Raw genomic sequence first — 19,440 nt, forward strand, 5'->3', positions numbered from 1 at the left:
CCACGCAATCAATAAATACTACGTTTCCAGTATGCTACGCGGCCAGCGATTGCCCTGGAGGGCTGCCATCCACCAGCCATCTCGCTCGTTAATAGTGCGTTGGTCTGGTGTGAGCTCATCGAGATACAATGCCGCGTTCCGGGTGCCTTTAGATTCCGCTTGTCGGTCGGGTTCCCTACCGCCAACGATGCTGCGGCCTTTTTCGTCCAGCTCGGCGAGACGGAAAGACAAGCCGGCGTCGGGTGAAGGGGGGGATGACCCGAGTGGCAAGCTGCCGGGGGATGCGGCGGCGGAGGAGAAGAATAGTGTCCCTCGTCGGAAGAGTCCAGATCAGGTCGGTAGGACGGATCGGCGGAGAGACAACAAGACGACGGCGGAAAGCCAAGAACGTGAGATAGAGGAGGAGTCGAAGGGGAAGGTGGCGGAAGGGAAAGGGAATAATAATGCGCCCGAGAGTCCGTCGCCGATCCCCGTCAGCGGCGGCTCATCGGAGTCGAAACCGAGCGGTGCCAATAACGGGGGCGGCGACGATGGGAGCAAGAAGGGTAAGAAGGGTTCCGGGGAGAAGGCGTTGCAGAAGCCCAGCGTGCCGGACGTGTATCCGCAGGTGATGGCCATTCCGATCGCCAAGCGTCCGCTGTTTCCCGGGTTTTACAAGGCGATCACGATTCGGGATCCGAACGTGGCCACCGCCATCCAGGACATGATGAAACGCGGCCAGCCGTACGTCGGGGCGTTCCTCTTCAAGGATGAGAACGCCGATGGCGATGTGATTGAGAATCTCGACGATGTCTACGATGTTGGCGTGTTTGCTCAGATCACCGCGGCCTATCCGCTCCGTGGAGAAACCAGCGGTGTGACGGCGGTGCTTTACCCGCACCGTCGGATCAAGATTTCATCGCTCCTACCCCCCAGCGACTTGCAGAAGCCCGTAGCGACAACGACGGAGACGCAGGCTACCGAGAAGCGTGGCGATGTGGTTGCGAGCTTCGAGGAGGGCGTGTCGGAGCCTGCTCCTAAAGACCACTACGAGTCGACCTCGTTCCTGCGCAAGTACCCGGTCAGCCTCGTCAATGTGGACAATCTGACCGAGGAGGCGGTGGACAAGAAGAGTCCCATCATCCGCGCCGTGACCAGCGAGATCGTCAACGTCTGCAAGGAAATCGCTACGCTCAACCCTCTCTTCCGCGATCAAATTTCCGCTTTCTACACCGACCAGTTTCCCGGCAACCTGAGCGACGAGCCGTCCAAGCTCGCAGACTTTGCCGCGGCGGTCTCGGCGGGTGAGCTGCATGAGATGCAGGAGGTGCTCGAGACGATGAACATTGAAGACCGCCTGCCCAAGGCCCTGATCGTGCTGAAGAAGGAGCTGATGAATGCACAACTGCAATCGAAGATCTCCAAGGACGTCGAGGCCAAGATCCAGAAACGGCAGCGCGAATACTGGCTCATGGAGCAGATGAAGGGCATCAAACGCGAGCTGGGGATCGAGTCGGACGGCAAGGACAAACTGGTGGAGAAGTTCAAGGAAAAGGCCGAGAAACTTGCCATGCCTGAGGCGGTCAAGAAAGTGTTTGATGAGGAGATCAATAAGCTGGCCCACCTGGAGCCGGCCGCGTCGGAGTTCAATGTCACCCGCAACTATCTGGACTGGCTGACGCAGATCCCATGGGGTCGTAAAAGCGTGGAGAACTTTGGCATCAAGAACGCGATGACGGTGCTGGATGAAGACCATTACGGCTTGAAGGATGTCAAGGACCGGATCCTGGAGTTCATCGCGGTGGGCAAGCTACGTGGCACGGTGGAGGGCAAGATCCTGTGCCTGGTGGGCCCGCCCGGTGTTGGCAAGACCAGCATCGGCAAATCGATCGCTCGCGCCTTGAACCGTCAGTACTACCGCTTCTCCGTCGGCGGCCTCACCGATGTGGCGGAGATCAAGGGCCACCGGCGGACGTATGTGGGCGCCCTGCCCGGGCGCATCATCCAGGCACTGAAGAAATGCCAGACCGAAAACCCCCTGATTCTGATCGACGAGGTGGACAAGATCGGCCGCGGACACCAGGGCGACCCGTCCTCGGCCTTGCTGGAGCTGCTCGACCCGGAGCAGAATTCTTCCTTCCTCGACCACTACATGGATGTCCCCGTGGATCTCTCCAAGGTGCTCTTTGTGTGCACTGCTAACGTGACGGACACCATTCCTCGCCCACTGCTGGACCGGATGGAGCTGATCGAGCTGTCCGGCTACGTGGCGGACGAGAAGATGGCGATTGCGGAGCGGTACCTGGCGCCCGCGGCGCGCGAGCTAACGGGTCTCAAAGACGTGGACGTGACGCTGCAACAGGACGCGATCGAGGAGCTGATCAAGTCGTACTGTCGCGAGAGCGGGGTGCGCAACCTGAAGAAGCAGATCGAGAAGGTGTATCGCAAGGCGGCGTTCAAGATCGTGCAGGATCTGGGCGAGGACGTGCTGAGCGAGGACAAGGCCCTGACCGAGGAGGGTAAGCTGGCACAGGAAGAGCAGGCCAAACAGGAGTCTGAACATGAAGAGAAGCAGACAACGGCGGCCGACCCCGCTGAGACGCCGCTGGAGCCGGAGAAGTCGACGGCGGAGACACCGCGTCTTGCGCTCAAGGTGCCGGACAACGTGCAGCTACGCATCGGCAAGGACACGCTGAAGGACTACGTGGGCCCCGCGGTGTTCACGACTGACCGGCTGTACGAGACGTTCCCGCCCGGGGTGACGATGGGTCTGGCGTGGACGAGCATGGGGGGTGCCGCGCTGTACGTGGAGTCGATCCTGGAGAACGCGCTGACGGGCGAGTCGCGGCCGGGGATCGAGACGACGGGCAACCTACAGACGGTGATGAAGGAGTCGACGCAGATCGCCTACTCGTTTGCCAAGTCGGTCATGGCCAAGCAGTTCCCGGAGAACAGGTTCTTCGAGAAGGCCCGGGTGCACATGCACTGCCCGGAGGGGGCAGTCCCGAAAGACGGTTCGTTACTTCAGTTCCAACTATCTCACTATCTATTCTCTGTCTCTGTCGAGGTACTGACCAGCAGGCCCCTCCGCTGGCATTACGATGGCCACGTCTCTCCTCTCGCTCGGCTTGGACCACCCGCTGGACCCGACCATCGCGATGACGGGCGAGCTGACGGTGACGGGCAAGGTGCTACGCATCGGCGGCCTGCGCGAGAAGACGGTTGCGGCGCGACGAGCAGGCGCGACGAAGATTGTCTTTCCGGCGGACAACATGTCGGACTGGCTGGAGCTGCCAGAGGTAAACCCTCTTTTTTTTTTTTTCCCCTCCCGTTTTATCTCGTTTTTATAATCATAATGAATCCAAGCTGACCATGTAGAACATCAAGAAAGACATCGAGGGCCACCCGGTCAGCTGGTACTCGGAGGTGTTTGACCTGCTGTTCGCCGATCTGGAGCGAGACGCGGCGAACCAGCTGTGGAAGAAGGAGCTGGCCAAGGAGAAGAGCGAGAAGAATGGCAGCGAGTGATCTGGATTATTGTTTTGTGTTGGTATATACCTACGTTGATGCCTGGCGTCCGGATATGCATGGATGGCGTTTAGACGGGCAAGAAAAGTACATAAATCCATGTACAGTACTCCTCTCACGAGCACCACTACTACTAGATAGTTACTCGGCAGTAGAGAACTAGTCGTAGGCTACCTATAACGGCTGCATATGCAGTCCAACGTGGCTGCACGATCGCCAGGATGAATCCATCAAGCCCTGCCCCGAGATCTGGTTATATTGGCGGAGATGCAGCCAGGGCCGCCCTGAATGGAAGCATCACTTTGAGCCGGCCTCGCATTGGCTAGAAGAGTGTGTCGTGAATACCATTAGTATCTGGTTCATATTAATACTCCATCCTCCATCCTGATATTTGTCTAGTATGCCGGACAGTCTGTCGAGGGGTATAACTATTCCCGTGGATGGGAGGCGTCAATGGAGCCAGCGCAGCGAGTCATTGACGACAAGAGATATTCACTGATAACTCATAGCCGTCGTGACTCGGTATTATCATGATATTTTAGCAGTATTATTCTGTACGAGTAGGAGTCCTGTTGAGTCGGTCACCCGTAGAGTCACTATAGACCGTAGAGTGTAGAGTGTACAGAACAACCTCCATCAACAGCCCTGGACAGCCCTGGACAACTGTTCAACCTCTAGAAAAGAATATCGGTCAGACAGACAAGGATAGAATAGAAAAACGATCGATTCTTCGATCGAGTCCACTTCAGGCGCCCGTCAGGCCGCAGTGCATCGGCTCACCGGTCGAGAGGTCGGCAAACGGTGATGGATCGTGATCCACTGGTTTTTTTTTTCTGCTCGAGAGTACCTGGTATCGCCTGCTGGCTTCTGATACGGAAGTAGCTTTATGCTTGATAGCTGGCTGCTGGATAGTTGGCTGTGTTATTGACAGGTGCAGAGATCGGCAGGTAAGCGAGAGAGAGATTAAGAGGAGAACCGAGACACGAACAGAAGAGAACAAGAGAAATAGCTGGAGAGAAGAGAAGATTATCAGAGAACGGAAGAAAAGAAAAAGAAATTAAAAGAGAAGAAGAAGAGAAGGAGAGAAGAAGGGAAGAGAAAAGGTGGTGAAATAAGAGCTAAACATCCTTGCAGTCAGAAATTTCCCACCGCCGCCAAAACAAAACAGCCTCGTCCTCGTCGTCTCTTCTCTCTCTCTCCTCGCCGTTGCAGCCAACCTTCTCCTCTCTTCCCCGTGAGGCGTCTTGTCTTGCCTTTGCTCTTGGGTATTTATTTTTTCCCTCTCGCCGTCTGCTTTCCCCTGCTCTCCATCGAGCTCCCCTGAGCCTGTGCAACGCTGACTCCGACTCGCCAGACTCCGCTGCCCCGACCCCCCTCACCCCTCCAGCAAGACACATTCCCATACAGATATAGATACACCCGACTGTCGTATCCTCTGCTCGTCTATGGACGTCGCTGCATCGCCGTCAGCAGCAGGGTGTGCCGTGCTTCACCTCTGATGCCCGCATGGCTATCGCCGTCGCCGACTCCTCCACCAGCCCGACGAGGCCCGGGGGCTCTCTGCTGGCCGATCTGGACGCCCACAATAATACAAAACCCAGACAGAGCATGTGGCAGCGTCTAGGATTGCGTAGATGGCTCAGCAGCGCTGGCAGTTCGCACGCCTCGGGTTCTTCGACGGGAACCACCACTCCCGGCCATGAGTCGAACAACAACAACAACAACAACAACAACAACAACAATAACAAACTCTCCAGCCATCTTCTCGCTCGCCGGCTCACTCGACGTGTTGGCCGGTCGAGACGTCGGGATCCCTTGGCCCCAGCGGCCGAGGAACCTCGTCGCGCGGTCTCGGCGGACCGTCGCTCGCTGACAATCCAGCGCACGCTTTCCCCCCAGCCGTCGGTGAGTCCACGGCTGTCGGCGCCTGAGGTTCACTGGCGAGCCGTGGCAGAGGAAGAAGAGGCAGAGGAGGGGGAATACGCAAAGCGGTATGACTTTGGGAGAGAAGAAGATTGCGATGACGACGACGACGATGACTGGAGGAGGAAGGACGACCAGGGGTCGACGACGGCACCCTGGCCCGAGGAAGCGGCGGCGGAATCAACTGCAGCAGACCAGGACGACAACGACGACGAGCTGGTCAAGAGGGGGCTGGAAAGCGAGCCGTCATCACTACTGCTGCTACCACCGCAGTCTCCGCTACCCCTAGAGGTGGTACCGCCAGAGGGAGCCGTCCTCGACCCGATGGAGACCGAGTTGGACAAGCGGTGGATCCTCAACCTGAGCATGCACTTCCGCGACCGGTCGGAACGTGAGAAGTTCTTCATCACCTACGCCGAGACGGCGACTCGCTGGCGGCGCGTCACCATCTCGTGCGACTACCGCGACGCTCCGCCGGACTCGCTCGAGCAGGACCTGCGCGAGTTGCGGTACCAGCGCGACAAGAGCGCTCGCATCTACGAGGCCATCCGGGACTCGCTGCCGGAGATCCAGTTCTACGACACCGTCACCAACCTCAAGCTGGAGACCAGCGACGGCCGCCTGCACGTCCACGTCACCGAGGACGTCAACGAGATCATCCCCTACCCGCCCGTCTCCTGCGTCGGCCACCTGTACGACGCCCGCCTCGTGCCGGAGCACCGCCTGCACTTTGACGCCCACCTGTCCGGCTTTGTCTACCGCGTGCGCCTCGACGGCCGCAGCTACATCAAGAAGGAGATCCCCGGCCCAGACACCGTCGACGAGTTCCTCTACGAGATCAACGCCCTGCACGCCCTGCACGGCTCCACCAACGTCATCCGCTTCGAGGGCATCGTCGTCGACGACCGCCGCGAGCTCGTCAAGGGCCTGCTCATCAGCTACGCCGAACAGGGCGCCCTGGTCGACATCCTGTACGAGCGTCGCGGCACCCTCGACTGGGCCCGCCGCGAGCGCTGGGCCCGCCAGATCGTCCAGGGTCTCTGCGAGATCCACGAGGCCGGCTACGTCCAGGGCGACTTCACCCTCTCCAACATCGTCGTCGACCGCCACGACCACGCCAAGATCATCGACATCAACCGCCGCGGCTGCCCCGTCGGCTGGGAGCCCCCCGAGATCGCCGCCAAGATCGAGAGCAACCAACGCATCTCCATGTACATCGGCGTCAAGACCGACCTCTTCCAGCTCGGCATGACCCTCTGGGCCCTCGCCATGCAGGAGGACGAGCCCGAACGCCAGGCCCGCCCCCTCCTCTTCCCCGACGATGCCAAGGTCCCCGAGTACTTCCGCCAGCTCGTCGCCACCTGTCTCAGCCCCGTGCCCAGATACCGTCTCTCCGCCAAGGAGCTGCTCTCCTTTTTCCCCCCCGAGCTGCGCTCCGAAACAAGCCTGCTCTCCATGCGACAGCCGCCTACCACTACCACCACCAACACCGCTGCCACCGCCAATCCGACCACCACTACAACAACCACTACCACCACCACCACCACTACCACCACCACCTCGGCTGTCGGCTGGCCCGTGCAGGCCATCCCAGTGGTAGGCCCGCCGATGGGATACTATCCGCCTGCGCAGGTCCACCTCGACGACCTGGACACGTCTTATGCCACCTCGTACAACGATGCCCAATACGAAGATATCCCGCATTACCATGACCTCAGCAGCTACCACTCCCGCGACGAGCAGGACACGCGCAGTATCCAATCGGCCAACGGGGTCCTTGCTCCGTTGCCCGTCCATCCCCATTATATTCCCGATCTAGCTGGGGTCGGCCACCACGCCAAACAAACCCAGCATTCTCCATGGTCTTCAGGAACAGTGTCCTCCTCCTCCTCCTCCGTTGATTCCGCCGTGACCCCCATGCCGGACCATCCCCTATGGCCTCGATCCAGCCCACCTCCGCCCCCCGTCACCTCCCTGCTCCAATCCGCCCTGCCGATCAACCCGGCCGGCACGCCTGAGCTCCTCGATAAACAGGCCTCTTCTTCTCCTTCCTTCACGGTCCATCCGCTTCATTCGACCGTGTCTCTTCTTCGGTCAACCCTTCCGATCAACCCGGCCCTAAGGCCAGACATACCCCCTCCTCCTCATCCTCCTCCTCCTCCCCCTCGTCGAGACCCTCTTTCCATCCCTCTAGTGACAAGATACGATCCTAATCACGCCTTGCTGCATGCCTCGCACCTCCCGATCAACCCTGCCTTTTCATCCAGATGACTGTCTACCAACTATACACCCACCCACGCACTGCCTGTTTATTCTTCCCCTTTAGCCTCCGCCAAATTGCTCCGCCACTGATACCCCCACCACTGCACCCATTTCCATTCCATCTTGTATACATATGAGCGATTCTTTCCTTGCATCAGCATTCTTTCAGGAGTTTCCTATTAGCTTTCCTTTCCTTTCCTTTTTTTTTTTTTGAATCTCTGACTTTATCCCATTCCATATATTTTTTTGGTCTCCTTTCTGGACTATTGGTAGCTAGTCAACACCTGGATGTATATTGACGCACATGTATTAATCCTTTTCCTTCCCCCCCTTTTCTTTTCTAAAACATTTTTTTATCATATTATTCTAGTGAAGCTTGTAAACACTCATCAAAACTCCTCTGCCAAACCTCTGCTTCACCCAACCCCCTCCCGATCAAGACAATCTTACATTCGCGAGACTCCGACGATGCCTGCGCCTCGCGGATTTCGAAGATCTCCCGCACAGCCTGGATGATCTTGTCAGGCCCGTCGGGCACGACGAGGAGGCCTTTGAGTCTGTGGATGTCAAAGCGGGGAGGTTTGTCTTGGGGAGAATTCGGGAGGGTGCATTCCCAGAGGACAGAACGCAGCCATGCGTCCACGGCGGGAACTTGAGAAGAAGATATAGGTGCATGGGTGATTGAAATAGTAGATATAGCCTATTCAATTAGTCCCTCTCTCTTTCTCTCTTTCTGTGTATGGGGCAGTACCGGATCAATATGGCTGTGTCCCTTGGTGATATCAAAGTCGACCGCATCGTACGCATGCAGATCCAGAACGACGCCCTCGATCTGCGGCGTCTTGCTATGGTCCGTGACGTGGACGCGGGCGACGCCATTTATGGCGGAGATACGGTCCCGGACGGCCTCCAGCTCTGTTTCCGAGACGAGATCCGCTTTATTCAGGATGATCACGTCGGCATGGGAGATTTGCATATGCGCCATGGAGAGCGTGGGGGAATCGTGACGGTGATCGTCGTGGTCATCGTGAACTGTTTCCTCTGGTGACGGCTCGTCGAGTAATTTCGAGATGTTCTTCGCATCTACTAGAGTAACAATACCATCCAGGTAGATGCTGCTGCCGAGACTCTCGTCCATCCAGAAGATCGGCGCAATGTTGCCTGGGTCCGCGAGCCCGGTCGTCTCCAGCAGGATGTAGTCGAACGTGCCGCGGCGCCCCATGAGCGATTCCAGCGCCATCACGCCGGTGTCCCTCTTTAATCAGCTGCATCGCAAAGATACGTAGATAGTCTAGATCATACTTGACTGAACAGCAGATGCAGCCGTTGCCGACCTCCATCCATTCCGTCACTTCTTGGCCGTCCTGGTTGACGGTCAACGGCTTTTCGATGTCGGTTGCTACCACGTCAGTATCCATTCTAGACAGGTTCTAATCATTCATACAGTCACCGAACTCTGTCCGTCAGTTAGCATGCTGTAATAGCAGACAGAGGTACACCATGCCGTAGCAGAAGAGAGAGGTACATACCATTCATGATGACCGCAATCTTCTTGCCATGCTTCTCTGTCAGGATATAGTTCAACAGCGTCGTCTTCCCGGCTCCAAGATAACCTATCAGCTCAACAGTAAGCATCCAATCGTCTTGTTTACCGCTGGCATTCACCTGTCACGATCGTAATGGGCACTCGACTCTGCGCCGGCTCTTCCACTGCGTCCTGCTCGACGGGCAGTGTTGAGACATCGACCAGCTCCGGAGGGGCATCGTCGTCTTCTAACATCGTATTCTTGTGCAGTACTAAAGAGTGTACGTAGATAGAAAGAAGACACAAAAGAGAAGCAGAAGAGAAGCAGACGGTAGCACTTCTCAACTATGATGATGCTGTCTCCGCGTGACGTTCCCAGAACGGTAGTTAGGGCTTAGGGCTTGAGCTTGGACCACCTGAGGAGCTGACAACAACAAGACGAACATCCTGGATACAAGTTCAACACTCTTTCGATCTGTTCGTTTGATTCAATCCATTTGTTTGTTGATTCAGCTATTCAATCTTGTTCCGCCATGACTGCTGCGGCAGTCTCTCCGTCCAGCTCCCCCCGTCTCCCCAGTCCCCCTCCCCTCACAGAGGTCCAGATCGGTCCCCCGTCACCCTCGGTCGGGGAGTCGTTCGGCCTGGACGCAGAGCAATTGTTGGGCGCTGGACACGGTGAAGACGATGGTGCGACGCGCCGGATCCGACCGGGCACAAAGGCAGCCGAGATGGCGTTTGGTCCGCCCTTGATTCCTCTCTCTCAGGTTGGTAGTGAAGCTGAAGATTGAAGATTACTCGGACGAAAGGCTAATTGGTAGCTCGACTCCCCCTTTCAGCTGCAGGAACACCTGAAAGCGCTGTACCAGAGCGTCACGAAACCCGAGGGCTCGAGTACCGTGGTGCCCATCTCGCGAGATCTCGCCATCCGGCTCGCCGAACCCCCCGAGGGCGTCGACCGGTCGCTGTGGCTGTACGAGCTGTGTCGTTTCCTGACCATGAAGGTCAACAACCTGATCATCGCCTTTTTCGCCGAGGACCCTCCGTGTTCCGCGCAGACGTGCCCGGAGATGCGCGCGTCCGAGTGGCAGTACCTCTGTGCGGTGCATGACCCCCCGAAGTCGTGCTGTGCGATCGACTACTGCTGCCACACGCTGGACTGGGCGACGAATATCCTGACCTCCCCGAAATATTTCCCTAGCCGGCTGACGCTGGGCTCTGACGCCGCGGGCGGACCGCAGGCCAGCATGCGCCACCTGACCAACATCTTCCGCCGGCTGTACCGGATCTTCGCGCACGCGTGGTTCCAGCATCGCAATGTTTTCTGGGAGGTCGAGGGCTCCGATGGGCTATACATGTTTTTCAAGACCGTCTGCGACATGTACAGCTTGATTCCCGAGGACAGCTATACCGTGCCCGCCGAGGCCGAGGGCCCCGACGCACACAGACAGCCCGCCGCGCCGAGCGAGTCGCCGAATAATAATAATAATAATACACGGCAGTTGCCGATTCTGCGAAAGCCCGACGACGGCGCAACCCGCGGCTCCCCGGAGGATCTGGAGGGTCTGTCCTCGCTCGGCACTGCTGCCACGACGCGCCGACACAAGAGCACCCCGTCGATGGGGTCGAGAGTTACGACTATTACTGAGATAGTCGAAGACACAGAAGATGCGTCTGGGTCGGTGGTGAGTGTAGTCGAGACACCTGTTGATGACCAGCCTGGAGAAGACACTCCCTCTGAAGCACCTGTGACCGAGGAGGAACCGGAGACCGTTGCATCTGAATACACGGTGGTTGATACGAGTGAGGGCCAGGCAGAATGCAATGAAATCAAAGTGGTGGAAACAGAGACGACGGACACCGAATCAAAACCAGAGGCCGAACCTGTACAAGAATCCGAGGCGGAGATTACCGCTGAAAGTTCATCAGTGTCTGAGACTGAGGCTGTTGTTCCTGAGTCTGCACCCTCTACGATCGAGGATCCTACGCCTGAACCTGAGGTAGACTCTAAGCCTGAGGCGGAAGCTGAGGCAGAGGCTGAGGCGGAAGCGGAGGCAGAAGCAGAGGAGCCGGAAGCTCAACCTGAAGCTGTCGCCGAGCCAGAGGCAACATCCGAATCGCCGACAGAGTAACTCTATTCACTGTACCATATACTTTAGATACCCTATTGAACACTGTGTAAAATAGCCCTTTGTTTTGTAGAGACGGTCATATCGAGTTTTTTTTGCTTTGAATATCCCCTTGACGTCACGTAAGCTCCACCACAATTCACGATTCTTCCTCCGTCAACAACCCAATGTCCGAATCAAATACTAATACAACAGCTTCCCCCTCGATGTCTCTATTACAAAAGGCCATCTACTTTGGTCCTTTCCTCGTCACTCCACAAGTATCCACCAAACCTATCCTGGGAAATTTATCAAACAAAACGCTGATTTCCACCAGGTCTTCCATCTAACACCCCTGACATTCGCCCTGGTGAACCTGAAACCCATCCTACCGGGCCATGTCCTCGTGTCGCCGGTGCGCGTCGTCCCCCGCGTATCAGACCTCACCCCCGCCGAAGCCACCGATCTGTTCCTGACTGTCCAACGCGTCGGGAAAATGGTGGAGCGCGTGTACGGCGCGACGAGTCTGAATATTGCGATCCAGGATGGGAGCGAGGCAGGCCAGAGCGTGCCGCATGTGCATGCGCATATTATTCCGCGACGGAAACAGGATCTGGATTCCAGGGGGGGGATGGATGCTGTGTACGAACTGATGGATGGGGAGGAGGGGGATATCGGACATTTCCAGCGGGAGAAGGAGGCACAAGGTGGTCTACGGAGTCGGACGAATTTCCCGGCTGTCGACAATGAAGCGAGGAGACCGAGGAGCGATGAGGAGATGAGGGCTGAGGCGGAGATGTTGGCCAGGGAGATGCAGATGATTTGAAAGCTGTATAATAATAATTACTACGGAGAAGGCATTCTACCATATCTACCATACACCAAACGCCTGTATAGCCAATCAATTTCCCCGAATGCTCTTCCACACGGCTTCGCGCTCCTTCATCACGGTGGCCGCCCACTCCTGCACCTCGGGCAGCTGGATGCGCTGGGCAACGTGGCAGAACTCGGTCAGGTCGATGGCGTGCGTGCGCTCGTACTCGACCATCTGCAGCAGCAGCTCCATCTTGTCGACGTCGTGCACAAATTTCGCCTCGAGCGTCTCGTTGTCCTCGTACTCCTGGAACACGCGCAGAATCTCCGGGCCCGAGAGCTGGCCCCCGGGGACGCCGCCCAGCAGGTCCTTTGTGATGTAGTCCATGACAGCCGCCTCGCGCCGCGCCTTCTCCGCCTTGGTCACATCCTTGTCGACCGGGGTGATGTCGCCGACGAGCGACTCCGCCATGTCGTGGATCAGCGCCATCTTGGTGCAGTGCGGGATGTTGAGCTTGGCCGATAGCGAGGGAGGGGCCATCATCGTCATGATCGACATGCGGTACATGTGGTCTGAGATGGACTCGCCGTGGGAGATCCCAAACCGGCGCCAGCCTTCACGTTTGGTGGTCTTGAGCCGTTCCAGCAGGTGGAAGAAGGGCACAGGCGAGGCCGAGTTGGACTCGGGAGGGTGGGGGAGGGTTTCGAGGACTGCAGAAATCGTCAGTCAAGATACTCCGTCCCCGCAATAATCGTTTCTTCCAGAGAAATCCTCGTACCCGCCTTGGTGGTCCATTCGGGAGAAGAAGGGGCTTCGGAACCCATGATGCTGAAATGAGCTGTATGAGCAGAAGAAGAAAGTAGACCTGCTGTCTGTTCTAAAAGAGTGGAGAGGGAAGACTTCTTTGACTGAACTTGAAGGAGTGAAAGAAAGACTCAAAGAAGCCAAACGGAAACCGCGTTGATACGGAAGACAAATACTGCAAACGCTGCAAACACTGCAAACAGCCATTATCGCTGTTTACTGTTTTGACCAATCAGAGGATTCTATTTACGCAGTCTTCATTCTGCTTCTGAGATATTATTTAGTTCTATTCAATCTATCAGAATGAAGAGATATTAGAGTCATTCAGTTAATATACGACAGAGATGATGACTCATCAATTTAGGGATACTCTTAGTGACTATGGTAGAAGCCGTCAGTTTCGCTGTCATTACCAGCTCTCTAGTCCTTGTCTAAACTTCATACTGCCTACTACCTATAAACCAGAGAAATAATTCCAGTGTCTATCGCAGAATATGTCCTTGTTATGCTCTGCTAATCGTCTTGACAATTCTCGTGACTGAGACCAGCTCTACCGCGGTCAGGAGTGATTCAGTCCAAGGTAAGCCTCCCACTCTTCCCTCTCTCCCCTTCTCTTTTCTTTCTCTCCCTCTCTTTCTCTGTATCTCTCTCTTCTGTTTCTCATCTAGTTTTTCTGGTTTCTCTATCCTCTCTCTATTTCTCCCCCCTTTCTGTACCCCAATCTCTGCCACCCCTCCGCTTGCGTCAACAGCAGAATAACCCACCATGGGCAGTAATACGCAGAACCCCAGGCCAGGGCACAGCAATGTGAGCAAGAAAACAGGTGCGCACTTGATCTTGACCGATATTGCGTTTAGATCAGTGTATCCGCCAGATGTATGCCCACGGAGCCGCATCGTTGCTGTCTGCGGCGTTAGCGACGTCGATGACCTCGCATCACCACACCTTGACGGATGGTTGTTCAGTGATTTTTACTTACTCCACCATCTTTTAAGCCTCGTCTGTATGTTTTGCATTGTGCTGTCCTCTGTATGAAGTGCTAATGAGTGCGTTGCTCTAGACACTCATACGTCGAACCAGGTCTGGCTCACCTGCCTAGAACCGAAGTACTTGGTCGAAAAATACACAGAGTATGCCCACGGCGATCCCCGGAACGACCGGAGAGCTGTTCTTGACAAAGACCGTCTCAGTGACATCGAACTTGCAGCCAATATGCATGTGGTGGATCAGGAGATTCTATTGGAACGGTTTGTCAGGACTGTGGAGGAACAGGCTCGATACGCAAAAGAATATGGAGAGACGCTACTCGTTCTTATATTCAGTCGCGGAAACTGCGGCAATTTCAGTGTTCAGATCGGGGGCGCGCAGCCGGATGAGGATAAATGTCAATTGGAGATCGAGGATTTGAAGCGAGTTCTTCCAAAAGGCCTTGATGTGACCCTCATGTTGACGTCTTGCTATTCCGGGGGCTGGCTGATTCAACCAAATATCCACTACCATGAACACTTGAACACTGGGATTGCTGTATCCTTCGAAACGCGCTCGTGGTCAATGGGCAAGAGCGTCGGCCGTGCTTGTGGCAGTACCGTTACTTCTGCGATTGTCGATCAATTGATCAAGATCGAAGAAGCACAAGACGCTGAAGAGTCAGCAAAATCACATCTCATGTACTCCGAACTGGTGTCGGCAATCTATGACAAGGCAACTGAACTGGATACCTTTTTCAAAGACCAAAACATCCAATTCTCTACACAGGATGACGATTGGGAGTCCCATTGGCGGCCGCGGACTGGAACGCCGCTGGCAAAATTCAAAGATCACTGGGAGATGCTTCGTCAGATTCCGCCAAGTAGTGTCTGTGTCGACCACACAACAGGAGGCCGGCATCCAACATCGACGAGACGGGTAGGGTCTCTCCAAAACGATCTGCATCGCTTCGCAGCTGAATATTTCAGAGCAAAACCAGGCCGTTCCGGTCTCAGTTCTAATGTCGCCCTGCACAGCGCTCTCTACCGGTTCTCTCAGGGATTTCCCGAGGCTGATGACACCGAACATCTTCAGAGCATGCTCAACCAAGTCATCTATCGGTTGAATATGATGAGAGACGCCGACGAGTTTGTCGGTGCCATGGGTTTCGAGTTTCCCAGCTGCCTGGGATATTCGATTCAAGACGACTACAAGCCCAGTGCCACCTCACAAGCCAAGCGAGACGTTGCCTGGAATCACTTGAAAAGGGTGAAACTGTTCCCAATCTCAGCTCCATATTTCACGCACTTCACGAAACCCCAGAACTACCTGGCCATTGTCCTTGCCGAGAGATGCGAATCCACAACTGCAATGAAGGAGAAGATCGCCAAAGCTCTAGAATGTAAGCAGCTTCCATTTCCATACTCGGGTTGTGATCGTGATTCTGACACCGGCACAGGGAAAGAAATCAAAGCAAGCCAATTGCTTCCGAATGTGCAGGCCTACAAGATCATCAACGACGAACAAATCCGAAGCAAGCTCCATGCCTGCTACGAAGGCTTGAGAGAAGCAGGTCATCGCCTGTATGTCAGAGCTGGGGTGTTGACTCGGCCGTGCCCACACGAGTTCCTTGATATACCCACCTTTTCTACGGCGAAATCATGATATATGGAATTGCAAGAAGGTACGCTGGTCGGATAGAGGGAAGTAACCTGGAGTACAAAGATCTTATATGCAGTTAGACGGAAGTAACCTCGGGAGCTATTCATAGTACAATACAAAGTTTCCACTTCTATTATATTTTCATCTATAGACCCATTTTCACTAGTCTCTCTTCTCGAGATGATGTGGATGATGCGCTACTCGATGGCCATGGCGATCATGGAAGATAACCTACACCCGGTCAGCGACAGAAAAGTCGTTTCGATGACCAGAGCCCAACTTTCGGCGGATACGCGACTCCCTCCCTCTCTGCACCCTCCTTGTCACTCACGCGTCGTTCGACCTGGAGTTTGTTAAACAAATCCGTATTTCAAATGAAGAAAAAAGGTTTAATACAGTTCCCTGCTGGGAGCCTTGGGGATATCCTGCATCGACATAATCGCCTTGACGGATCGGTTCGCCGTGCTTGTCATTGAACCGTTTGTCTGTCGGGGGGGGAGAGCGATAAGGCATGTTTAGTTGGACAGAAGATGCTGATTTTGAAAGAATGGATTCTTCGAGTTGTATTAGAGGAAGCCTTGATGTCATTATGATTGACAGGAACACCTGATGCAATGCTGACATGGTTGATAGAGATGAATCACTATCTTTCTTTGTGGAAACAATAGCCGTATAGTTCGTTCAATAAATACCTAGTATCTACACTATAGTAGAAGTTTCCTCTTCCAAGGACTTTCTATTCTAAACAACAACAGCAGCCATGAGAACGTCCAGCGCCGCCCGTTTCCGCCGAATCCATAGAGTCATGTACTCTCGATCCGCGACAGACAAGCCACTCACCAAGACAGGCTCTAAGTCGGGTCTGGCGTCCTCGCAGCACCCGAGAGAGGAGTCCACTGAGTCGACATTCAACAGGTTGTGCAAGGCGTCGAGCGTCTGGCGCCCCCTGGAGAGGGTGATCTTGATGAGAACGTTGCGAATGGCCTGCCCCTCTTCCTGGGTGACTTTGTAGTTACCCAACGAACAGGGCAAGGCACCAGGCGGGTGATTGTTCATGGTGAGTTGCTCGGAAAGACTGAAGATAAGCTCTGTGGCGGACAGGGTGAGGAGGATGGAGGAGAGGGACTTGTGGCAGGCGTGGCAGGCGATGAAGCGCTCGCAGGTCTCCAGCGTGGCGGTGATGGACTTCATGGCCAGATCGAAGCGATCGGAGCGGTCGCGACCCGTTAGCTGGTGCAGGGCAGCGACGTTGACTGCCTGACTCTGCACGCAGCCACAGCCTTGATCTGGGTGTTGCTGAAGAGGCGGGAACTCGGGGGATATCGACGTGGCAGGGTCGCTCAGTTGGAGGTACGCGTCGTCGCCGAACGAAGATACCGGCGTCGTCAAGGCTTCTAAACTCTCTGAGCTGCTTTCCTCCGGGGGGGTCTGCAGGGCGAGGTCCATCTCCATCGTCCACGGGTCCAAGTCGAGCGGTGAGGAGAAGTCGGTACATGGATTCGAGAGTGAGGTCTGACCGGAGAGGTTGATGGTGGAACTGTCGAGAGAATGCAGCCATCCCAGACGCAGCCGATGTTCCCTTTCGAGCGTCTTGCGGTTCTTGCTCCCCTTGGGCTTTCCTGCTCTATTCTGAAAGCCATAACGACAGCACAAGCCCCTCGACGTGCAGCGAAAACAGGGCGATCCGCCGGAGCATTTGACCTTGCATTGATGACAGGAATCGCAGGCCGAGCGCAGCTTCTTGCGGTCCGAATGACGCGGCTGGGAGGGCACTGGACTGGCCAGGTACGGCAGAGTGGAAGCCATCATCACAGGCAACATGAGATGAATAGCAGCTCCCCAAAGACAGGCGAGAGAGAGAAGCAGGTTCAAATAGGGCGCTGAGAAGGAAAACGAAGAGCTGCAAACCCACCTTCCAAGCGAATCAAGGCTGCAGACAATTAGATGGGTCAATTGCTAAGCTTGGCACTGGGACACGATCAGTTGAGGATGACAGGGGAGTCGTTATCTTGAGGTCTTGAGTTGGTGATGCCTGAGAAAGAGTTGCCTGAGAAATGAGGCAGTCGGGATTCTCTCACTTTTCTTTCTCTCTTCACTCTCTCTTATTCTTTCTTCTTCTTTCTCATCTTCTTTCACTTTTCTCACTTTTCACACTTTTATTCTTTTTTTATTCTTTTTATCTCTCCATAGTGGAGAATCGCTTATACTTACTACAGGTAGATTAGATATAGCCATGGCCTGCAGGACTAAATAAAAACAGCCGGGGTGATTAAGTTGGCTGAATAAATAGGTTACTAAATATATTTTAGCAGAGTATAAGTTATTTAGATTATAACTATTAATATTTGAATAAGTGAACATAAAACTACACTGAATGCCGAGTGCTTACTGGATACTAATTGTCAACCCTAGGGTTAGGAGTAGTAACTATTGAATATCAGAAATAACCCTAGGGTTATCATAGGGTTAGGTTATCTACTCATTGCATGCTTCCTACTCTTACATTAATATTAAATTAAATTATATTCATCTATTCTATCAATCACACTTACTACTATTTTCTACTATTTTCCATTATTTTCTATTTACTGCAATCCTTGCATCTCGGCCGAGCTCATCCTCGCTGCTCGGCCGAATCTCCTTCCCTCTCCTTCCCTCTCCTTCCCTCTCCTTCTCTCACTTCCCCCTCCCTCCTCTCTCTCTCTCTCTCTCTCTCTCTCTGTCTCTCACTTCCCTCCTCCTCTCTCCCTCCCCCCCCTTCTCCCCTCTCTCTCCCTCATTTCGTACGAACTCTGCTCTTCTTCTCCACGACCTCTTGCTTGAAAATGTCGTCTTCTTCTTCTCCCCCTACTCCTAGCAACCGCTTCACAACACCACCACCACAATCTCACCCCGACAATGGCGACCCCTGAATAGAACGAGACGCCTCGCGTCCTCAGCCCTATCTAGATGGAGGAGAAATCCCTGGCCCCCAACGCCATGGAGCACGTCCAGCCGAATGGTGGAGTGACAGCCTGGGCGTGTGTGGCCGGTTCGTTTCTGCTGCAGTTCTGCTCGTTTGGTTACGTCAACGCGTATGTCTTTTCTCTTGACTCGGCAGATCGATGATCAAGCTAACCTAGGCTAATCAATAGATGGGGAACCTTCCAGCTGTACTACCCAGACGCCATGTTCTCCGACGAAAGCGCCTCCTCCCTGGCGTGGATCACAACCTTCCAGATCTTCCTGCTCTTCATACTCGGGCCCGCCGTGGGCAAGATGATCGACCTCTACGGCTGCCGCAGGTTCTTGCCCGCCCTTTAGCTTCATGGCCGTGTTCTCCGTGTGCATGCTCAGCCTGTGCTCCAAGTACTGGCAGGTCATGCTGGCGCAGGGTATCGCTTCTGGTCTGGCGGTTGCCATTGTGTCTTCGGGGAGTAGTTTAGGTGAGAAACCCTCCTATACAGAAGATAGGACAGATAGCTAACGCTTGCTTGCTAATGCAAGGCGGCGTCGTCTACCCATGCATGCTCCGGTCAGCTTCGCGTCTGCTGTGCGCTGGAATGCTCTCATGCAGGGTGTTCTGCTGTTTGTCGCCAACTTTCTCTGCTCGTCTCCTGGGGAAAGCGTCTGCCAACGCAACCGCGGCCGCAGACAAGGAAGACCCCCCAGGGCGTGCAGTGGGCTCCGCGGCTTCAAGAGCCTGCCCTGGGCCTTCTTTGTGCTGGGCTGTTTCAGATTGATGTTTGACACAGTTGACTTTCTTTTTCAAGTCTTGTATTATAGCTTGTAGAGGCCGAGGTTAACAGTAGATAAATCTTGCAGAGGTCGAGCTCAAGAGTAGATAAATACTTGGGCAGGAATTGGATAATTAATGATCATTCTTAATT

The 19,440-nt window shown here is 54.8% G+C and overlaps 10 protein-coding genes across 10 annotated transcripts; 7 read left to right on the top strand and 3 right to left on the bottom strand.

Moving 5' to 3' along the window:
* Nucleotides 1–31: 31 nt before the first annotated feature.
* ASPZODRAFT_76382 (hypothetical protein) lies at nucleotides 32–3,507 on the top strand (the record flags this gene model as incomplete). Its single annotated transcript, XM_022730080.1, has 3 exons — nucleotides 32–2,993; nucleotides 3,058–3,278; nucleotides 3,358–3,507. 3 exons carry the CDS (start codon nucleotides 32–34, stop codon nucleotides 3,505–3,507), a joined length of 3,333 nt encoding a protein of 1,110 aa, XP_022577229.1.
* A 1,506-nt stretch (nucleotides 3,508–5,013) lies between these two features.
* On the top strand, nucleotides 5,014–6,750 carry ASPZODRAFT_46594 (hypothetical protein; the record flags this gene model as incomplete). Its single annotated transcript, XM_022728378.1, has 2 exons — nucleotides 5,014–5,454; nucleotides 5,629–6,750. Coding segments are annotated over 2 exons (1,563 nt in total), but the record flags the coding sequence as incomplete, so codon positions are not given.
* Nucleotides 6,751–7,561: 811 nt separating this feature from the next.
* On the bottom strand, nucleotides 7,562–9,472 carry ASPZODRAFT_2119534 (hypothetical protein; the record flags this gene model as incomplete). The annotated part of the gene is made up of 6 exons (XM_022727784.1): nucleotides 7,562–8,392; nucleotides 8,444–8,945; nucleotides 8,995–9,091; nucleotides 9,137–9,148; nucleotides 9,222–9,305; nucleotides 9,358–9,472. The coding sequence occupies 6 exons, from the start codon at nucleotides 9,470–9,472 to the stop codon at nucleotides 8,054–8,056; spliced, it is 1,149 nt and encodes a 382-aa protein (XP_022577231.1). The 3' UTR covers nucleotides 7,562–8,053.
* Nucleotides 9,473–9,631: 159 nt separating this feature from the next.
* On the top strand, nucleotides 9,632–11,428 carry ASPZODRAFT_137119 (hypothetical protein). The gene is made up of 2 exons (XM_022724217.1): nucleotides 9,632–9,984; nucleotides 10,039–11,428. Exons 1-2 carry the CDS (start codon nucleotides 9,751–9,753, stop codon nucleotides 11,347–11,349), a joined length of 1,545 nt encoding a protein of 514 aa, XP_022577232.1. The 5' UTR covers nucleotides 9,632–9,750; the 3' UTR covers nucleotides 11,350–11,428.
* On the top strand, nucleotides 11,308–12,189 carry ASPZODRAFT_1297006 (hypothetical protein). The gene is made up of 3 exons (XM_022722332.1): nucleotides 11,308–11,468; nucleotides 11,542–11,606; nucleotides 11,663–12,189. Exons 2-3 carry the CDS (start codon nucleotides 11,553–11,555, stop codon nucleotides 12,149–12,151), a joined length of 543 nt encoding a protein of 180 aa, XP_022577233.1. The 5' UTR covers nucleotides 11,308–11,468; nucleotides 11,542–11,552; the 3' UTR covers nucleotides 12,152–12,189.
* A 37-nt stretch (nucleotides 12,190–12,226) lies between these two features.
* ASPZODRAFT_147125 (hypothetical protein) lies at nucleotides 12,227–12,963 on the bottom strand (the record flags this gene model as incomplete). The annotated part of the gene is made up of 2 exons (XM_022725231.1): nucleotides 12,227–12,849; nucleotides 12,918–12,963. The coding sequence occupies 2 exons, from the start codon at nucleotides 12,961–12,963 to the stop codon at nucleotides 12,227–12,229; spliced, it is 669 nt and encodes a 222-aa protein (XP_022577234.1).
* Nucleotides 12,964–13,439: 476 nt separating this feature from the next.
* ASPZODRAFT_125140 (hypothetical protein) lies at nucleotides 13,440–15,681 on the top strand. Its single transcript, XM_022721418.1, has 3 exons — nucleotides 13,440–13,946; nucleotides 14,004–15,311; nucleotides 15,369–15,681. The coding sequence occupies exons 1-3, from the start codon at nucleotides 13,709–13,711 to the stop codon at nucleotides 15,572–15,574; spliced, it is 1,752 nt and encodes a 583-aa protein (XP_022577235.1). The 5' UTR covers nucleotides 13,440–13,708; the 3' UTR covers nucleotides 15,575–15,681.
* A 631-nt stretch (nucleotides 15,682–16,312) lies between these two features.
* ASPZODRAFT_147127 (hypothetical protein) lies at nucleotides 16,313–17,377 on the bottom strand (the record flags this gene model as incomplete). The annotated part of the gene is made up of 1 exon (XM_022725232.1): nucleotides 16,313–17,377. One exon carries the CDS (start codon nucleotides 17,375–17,377, stop codon nucleotides 16,313–16,315), a length of 1,065 nt encoding a protein of 354 aa, XP_022577236.1.
* Nucleotides 17,378–18,363: 986 nt separating this feature from the next.
* On the top strand, nucleotides 18,364–19,013 carry ASPZODRAFT_137124 (hypothetical protein). The gene is made up of 2 exons (XM_022724218.1): nucleotides 18,364–18,645; nucleotides 18,706–19,013. Exons 1-2 carry the CDS (start codon nucleotides 18,521–18,523, stop codon nucleotides 18,872–18,874), a joined length of 294 nt encoding a protein of 97 aa, XP_022577237.1. The 5' UTR covers nucleotides 18,364–18,520; the 3' UTR covers nucleotides 18,875–19,013.
* ASPZODRAFT_137125 (hypothetical protein) lies at nucleotides 18,883–19,350 on the top strand. The gene is made up of 2 exons (XM_022724219.1): nucleotides 18,883–18,996; nucleotides 19,058–19,350. The coding sequence occupies exon 2, from the start codon at nucleotides 19,078–19,080 to the stop codon at nucleotides 19,291–19,293; it is 216 nt and encodes a 71-aa protein (XP_022577238.1). The 5' UTR covers nucleotides 18,883–18,996; nucleotides 19,058–19,077; the 3' UTR covers nucleotides 19,294–19,350.
* The last annotated feature ends 90 nt before the right edge of the window (nucleotides 19,351–19,440 follow it).

The sequence above is a fragment of the Penicilliopsis zonata genome (assembly GCF_001890105.1).
Source record: "Penicilliopsis zonata CBS 506.65 unplaced genomic scaffold ASPZOscaffold_26, whole genome shotgun sequence".
In the NCBI taxonomy this organism is placed as follows: domain Eukaryota; kingdom Fungi; phylum Ascomycota; class Eurotiomycetes; order Eurotiales; family Aspergillaceae; genus Penicilliopsis; species Penicilliopsis zonata.

Coding starts and splice junctions, on each gene's coding strand:
- ASPZODRAFT_137119 (XM_022724217.1), top strand. CDS start 9,751: ATGACTGCTGCGGCAGTCTCTCCGTCCAGCTCCCCCCGTCTCCCCAGT. Junction 9,985..10,038: donor CCTTGATTCCTCTCTCTCAG/GTTGGTAGTGAA, acceptor GCTAATTGGTAG/CTCGACTCCCCCTTTCAGCT.
- ASPZODRAFT_1297006 (XM_022722332.1), top strand. CDS start 11,553: ATGTCTCTATTACAAAAGGCCATCTACTTTGGTCCTTTCCTCGTCACT. Junction 11,607..11,662: donor CTTTCCTCGTCACTCCACAA/GTATCCACCAAA, acceptor GATTTCCACCAG/GTCTTCCATCTAACACCCCT.
- ASPZODRAFT_125140 (XM_022721418.1), top strand. CDS start 13,709: ATGGGCAGTAATACGCAGAACCCCAGGCCAGGGCACAGCAATGTGAGC. Junction 13,947..14,003: donor CCATCTTTTAAGCCTCGTCT/GTATGTTTTGCA, acceptor GCGTTGCTCTAG/ACACTCATACGTCGAACCAG. Junction 15,312..15,368: donor GATCGCCAAAGCTCTAGAAT/GTAAGCAGCTTC, acceptor ACACCGGCACAG/GGAAAGAAATCAAAGCAAGC.
- ASPZODRAFT_137124 (XM_022724218.1), top strand. CDS start 18,521: ATGGAGGAGAAATCCCTGGCCCCCAACGCCATGGAGCACGTCCAGCCG. Junction 18,646..18,705: donor TCGTTTGGTTACGTCAACGC/GTATGTCTTTTC, acceptor GCTAATCAATAG/ATGGGGAACCTTCCAGCTGT.
- ASPZODRAFT_137125 (XM_022724219.1), top strand. CDS start 19,078: ATGCTCCGGTCAGCTTCGCGTCTGCTGTGCGCTGGAATGCTCTCATGC.